The sequence below is a fragment of the Callorhinchus milii genome, unplaced genomic scaffold, assembly GCF_018977255.1.
Source record: "Callorhinchus milii isolate IMCB2004 unplaced genomic scaffold, IMCB_Cmil_1.0 Scaffold11, whole genome shotgun sequence".
NCBI lineage: Eukaryota > Metazoa > Chordata > Chondrichthyes > Chimaeriformes > Callorhinchidae > Callorhinchus > Callorhinchus milii.
In genome coordinates, this window is record NW_024704752.1 from 2,554,732 (window position 1) to 2,560,731 (window position 6,000).

Sequence of the window (6,000 nt, forward strand, 5' to 3'; positions counted from 1 at the left end):
CCTGACATGAAAGGTACTGTGCGACTGTAGGGATTATTATTGTTATTTTATTATGTATTGTTGATGTGACTGTTATCCCAAGTGATTACAATATAATAATAATAATATTTGATACAGCACAAGGCGCTATACAAATGTAATCGTATTATTATTACGTCTTCGAGACGTCTCAAAGCACTTAACAGAATAAACTGTGTATATATTGTGGGTGAAACGTGGCAGCCAATTGCGCACAGCAGCGTCCCACAAACAGTCGTGCACTGAGTGACCAAATTATTATTAATAATTAATATTATTCATTATTACTTTTTTCAAAGGAGAATTACCCCCGGAAGAGCGATCCGCCAATCAACTAACAACCGGTATCTTACTTACTGCCAAGTAAACAGAGTCGTGTGGAGTAAGGAAACTTGCCCAACATTTCTCCCTGCTGGGAATTGAATCTGGGTTCTCTCACCGGCTCCAACCACTGAGCTACGATAATAATAATAATTATAATATTAATAATAATAACAACAACAATAATAATGATGGCAAAGGTGGTTTCAGGCTGGGTGGGATTCAGATTTTAAAAAGTTAAAATCTTTTTTAACATTGAAACATCTTTCCCACGTAAAACACGGGGGAGGGAGGGGGCTGGGGGTGGGGGTCACTCAGTCCATCCTAGCACTGGGACGTGCGGAGGGCTGGGCGCTTGAGGGGGGGGGGGGGGTGTGTGGAGGGGAGGGAGACCATCTTATCTCACATTCCACGAACGCCAAGTGCTTGTTCCCTGTTATCGTGACTCGACCTTGCGATGTCACTGCTTTATATAGTGTCCGCCAGGGACTGTGGGCTGTGGGGTCTTTGCCACTTCTCTCGCCTTCCAGTCCAGCTGTGTGGACAACCCTCTCTCACCCTCACCCTCACCCCCCACCTCAACCGGCAGTCATCAGTTCCCCCCCCCACAACCCCCCTTCCCCCCCATCACCTCCCACTGACGCAATGTCGTCGCTCGGCCCCTCCGCTAGCTTCCGCTCCCAGCGTTACAGTGACTATGGTCGTAGTTCTCTGACGGGATCCGGGCTGGACCAGTACCTGAACACCGCTCGCAACTTGTTCGAGGATGAGGTGGAGCGATCGGCTCTCAGACACTTTGCCAGAGACGAGCCCTTCGGATACACAGGTTTGACCTTCGCCCCTCACCCCCCCCAACCCCCACCACCTTAACCCTCACCCCCAACCCCAACCCCCACCCCCACCCCAAGCACCTTGAGACACAGCCTCCCGACGTGAAAAGGCGCCGTGCCTAAGAATGATTAGGAAAGGAGCCTGGTTGTCAGTCGGTTGGCCGATCGCTTTTCCGCGACTAATAATCTCTTAAAAAAATAATAATAATAATTTGGTCACTCAATCCACGAGAGTTTGCGGGACACTGCTGTGGGGAATTGGCTGCCGCGTTTCGCCCACAAAATACAGTCAATTGACCTTACAGTATGTTCTGTGAAGCGCTTTGAGACACCTCTGCAACGTGATAAGGTGCTATATCAACTGCAAGGATTATTAATATTGTTGTTGTTATGTTATTACAGTTTAATGCATTCCATAGAGGTAAGTTCTAATTGTTTTTCAATGATGAGTCAGCCAGACTAATAACACTGCCACGTTGCATATGAATAGATGTTACTTTTCTTAAATTTCAGCTTCCTAAAATAGCTACTTTTTCCAGGAGGTTCTTGTCAAGCCATTTCTGAATAGTCTTATTAACAATCCGTTGCACTGAAGATGAACAATAATAATTCTTGCATTTGATATAGCGCCTTACCACGTGTTCGGGATGAATCAAAGTGCATCGCAGAGTGAAATTACCGTAAATTGAATTTATTATTATTCCAACTGCGCTCGGGCTGGACATGTGGACAGTGTCTCCTGTTTCTGGTTCTTGATGACATGTTTGTCATTTCAGATCAATGTTTCTCATTAAGATCTTATTTTCATAATATCGAGTAGTATCAGTTTGGTCTTTGTGTTAATATTTTGAGAGCTTCTGTTTCGGCCTTCAGATCGATTGATTATTATTGCTTGATTATTGATTGATCGATTATTGATTGATTATGGATAATTCCAAACACCAGGTCCCGTCGTCAGACGATCTCCGAGCCAAGGAAACATACGGACAGTTGGAGACAGATACGAGGTTTCAGCCGACGTCAGTCAGTTTGAGCCGGAAGAAGTCGTGGTGACGATGTGCAATTATCACGTCACCATCCGGGCAGAAAAGGTCAGTGTCACAGGAATGAACACTCCTGGCTTCGATAGCGAGCAGAGCATAGCATTCCACACATCCGATCGTTTCCTGGCCTCTGCGATCTCCTAACACCATATCATCCTGTCCCTCCCTCCGCTCGGTAGACACCGGTCTGCTTCAGGTCCCTCGCACTTCCTGCCCCACCATTGGCGGTCGGGCATTAAGCATCGCTGCCCCCACACTCAGGGACTCCATCCCGCAATCCCTCCGCCTCACCCCCTCTCTTGCCTCCTCCAAGTCTCATCTAAAGACCTTCCTCTTTGACCGTGACTTCGGTCACCATTTCACCCGGACCCTCCCATGGTGTCTAACCCCTGCTGACCCCCAACTCCTAGATCGGGTTCAAAACCCCTAGTTGTCCAGCGCACTGGGACGTCTTTCTGATGTGAAAGGCACGACATGAGTGTAATTTGTTGTCGAGCCGATACCCGATCAATCCCATCGACCCGTTTGCTAATGTTGTGACCATCCCTATCTTCCCCGGTCGAACGTGTGCGCTCCTCACGTCAGCACATTGTGTTATATTATATAAAAGAATATCTAACTTATAAATGTAATATTACAATTATATTTGTAATTATGAATACTATAATTACAATCATAATTATTATGAATGTATTCTAATGATAGGATATTATATATAATTATTCTAATCATAATTTGTCAGCGGCAAACCCTTTATTATAATTATAATATAATAATCCTAATTGTTATAATTATATATAATATATTATTTTAATATGTAACCTGCCCACCTCACTATCAACGGTCAGGCCTTCAGCCTTTCTGCCCCCACCCTCTGGAACTCCATCTCGGAGCTCCTCCCTTACCTCCTTCAAGACCGTCCTTTTTAACCACACCTTTGGTCATCGGACTGACCTGGGGTGGGGGAGGGGGTGCGGGTGGGGGTTGGGGGAGTGTGGGCGCGGGAAGGGCTGTGGGGGGAGGACGGGGCAGAAGCAACAAGAGGGGAAAATGATCATAAAGTCACTACGTCTCACTTAACGTTTTTCCACTTGCGAACTTATTATTACTTGGCATCGTTAGAAAACGGGGATATAGGAGGAGGCCATTCAGCCCATTCAGCCTGTTCCATCAATTGCTACACAGTGTTGGTCTTATTTCCCCTCCACCCCAACCACCTTTCAGGATATTCTGTGGGATTTGTCATTTTCTAATTTATAATCCAAAATGCTTGTGTTCTTCCTCCTTCTTCTTGCCCCGTCACCCCTCACACCATTCTCTTACACCCCTACTCTGCCCCCCCTCCCCCCTCCTCTCCTCTCCCCCTCTACTCTTCTCTCCTCTCCCCCCCACCGCCCCCTCCTATCTGCCCTCTCCCGCCAACTTCCCTCTAAAACCCCCGCCCCCAATCTCCTCTTGCCCCCTCCTCTCCGCCCCTCTCCTCACCCGCCTCTCCTCTCCCCACCACCCCCACTCCCTCTTCCCCCACATCCCCTTCTTCTCTCCCACCACCTCCCCCCTCCCTCCAACCCTCCGCCACCCCCATAGGTGGTCGATGATGGGACGGTGTCGAACGTCTTCACTCACAAGTATCAGCTCCCGGAGGATGTTGACCCTATGACGCTGAGTTGCTGCCTGTCAGACGCGGGGATGCTGACGGTTAGCGTCAAACGAGACCCTTTGAAAACACCCTCTCCGCAGCCCGTCTATAGGAGCGAGATCAAACTGTAGCTGCCGCCAGCCTGCCCGCTCCGAAACCCCTCAATACATCCAGGTCTCGGACGCGTCGTGTGTTTGTTTTAAAGCTTCACTGTTGTCGCTTTGTAGAAGAACAATAAAACAACAGTTTGTGATAAGTCGTTCTATCCAACGCAAGGACTATTATTATTAAATCGTTGGCAGTCAGAGAGTCAGAGAGTTGTGGGCTCAACCCCAATGGGGTGCTGGGGGGGTGGTGAGTGGGTGTTGTATTGTCGGACACGCTTTGAGGTGTCCCAATGATGTGATAAGGCGCTAAAACAAATGCAAAGATTATTAATATTATTATTATAAATGACTGTCAGTCGTGAGGATGAGCGAATGAGGGACTGGGAATAATATTTCAGCGACAAGCACATTGCTCTGATCAGAGCAACTCTTCACACACATTCCACATCAAAGCAAAGCCCTGCAGGTTTATCCCTTTGCTCTCTCCCACCCCCCCACTTAAACCCACTTGCAGTCTTGGCGTGTTATAGTGCTTCCGCTTTGTGGGGGCGGAATTAGGGATTAGCTTCTTGATCTGACCGGAGGCAAGTTTACCCACTTCTGACACAGAACGCTTAAGAGATAGCTTCTGCCATTCATCACTCTTGGCCCAAATTTATCTCCTAAACGAGAGCCCGGCAGCTACAATATGGTAAAGGATTAACGCTGGGCGAGAGCTCTCCTAAGCAAACCTCTCTCACTCCCCTTCCCTCCCTCCCCGCAAATCCTCCCGAGAAACATTTACAGCAACATCGCCAAAGAGCTGGAGCCGGCCGCTGGCTTCCTGTCAAAGCCGAAGCAAACACGAGCCATGCTTGTGATTGTGTTTTCCCCGTTTCCCTCTGGTGTGCGTGATAATAAACCTTGCACAGTCCTGTAGTGTTGGGGTTAGACGTCCCGGGTTCGATTCCGAGGTGGGGTGAAACCTCAGGCAAGTTTCCTTACTCCACACACACGACTCCGTTTAACTAGCAAAAGGTAGCAACACGGTAGTTATAATAATAATAATAATAATCGTTGCATTTGATATAGCGCTTTTCACGTCGGGAGGACGTCCCAAAGCGCTTCACAGAACACACTGTAAAGTGAATTGACTGTATATTTGTGGGCGAACGCGGCAGCCAATTGCGCACAGCAATGTCCCACAAACAGTCGTAGATTGAAAATGACCAATTTATTAGCAGATTAGCAGATCGCTTTCCAGGGGTAATAATCCCTCAAAAAAAAACACATGCTCATTCAATCGACGACTATTTGTGGGACGTTACTGTGCGCAATTGGTTGCTGCGTTTCGCCCACAGAATATGCAGTAAATCCACTTTACGATATATCCTGTGAAGCTCTTTGAGACGTCTCAACGACGTGATAAGACGCTGTATCAAATACAAGGAATATTATTACACAATATATTATTATTGTTATTGAACGGGAAGAGGGGGAAGCTCGAATTTGAAGTTTCATCAGACAGGACGGCGTCTCCAACAATGCAGCGTTCACTTCCCCTTCATCCCCCCCACCCAATGCACGTTTGTACGCGAATATTACACAATGCTCACTCATTTCCTCTTACATAAAAAAAACACACTCTATCGCACAGTATTTATTGGTTAAACTTTATTATTCCTCACAGTTTTCAAGATATACAAATTATCCTTTTTTTTAAATAACACTGAAATTTGTTAAAAAAAATCTCATCACGCTTCCCGAGACAGAAAAAAAAATGACGTGAAGTGATAACGTGTACACACAGACACGCACACGCACGTAGAAATCCCAGTTAAGGGGGAGCGGCAGGAGGAGGGCGGAAAAACAGAAGAACAGGTCAAAGAGAATTGGGGGAAAAAATAAAAACATTTGAGATTCGATGAATTGACACAACTATAGAATGTTTTTTTTTCCCCCCAAAGAATCACAGGGAAAAACAAACAAATGAGATTACTTCCATTAGTTCCGTAAGAAGGAATGTGCGGTAAAAAGGTGCCCTACAAAAATATAACAAATAT

At 46.6% G+C, this 6,000-nt stretch overlaps 1 protein-coding gene across 1 annotated transcript; it reads left to right on the forward strand.

The window, feature by feature from the left end:
* Nucleotides 1-946: 946 nt before the first annotated feature.
* On the forward strand, nt 947-4,107 carry LOC103184409 (heat shock protein beta-7). The gene is made up of 3 exons (XM_007902377.2): nt 947-1,165; nt 2,115-2,260; nt 3,800-4,107. The coding sequence occupies exons 1-3, from the start codon at nt 985-987 to the stop codon at nt 3,980-3,982; spliced, it is 510 nt and encodes a 169-aa protein (XP_007900568.1). The 5' UTR covers nt 947-984; the 3' UTR covers nt 3,983-4,107.
* Nucleotides 4,108-6,000: the final 1,893 nt, after the last annotated feature.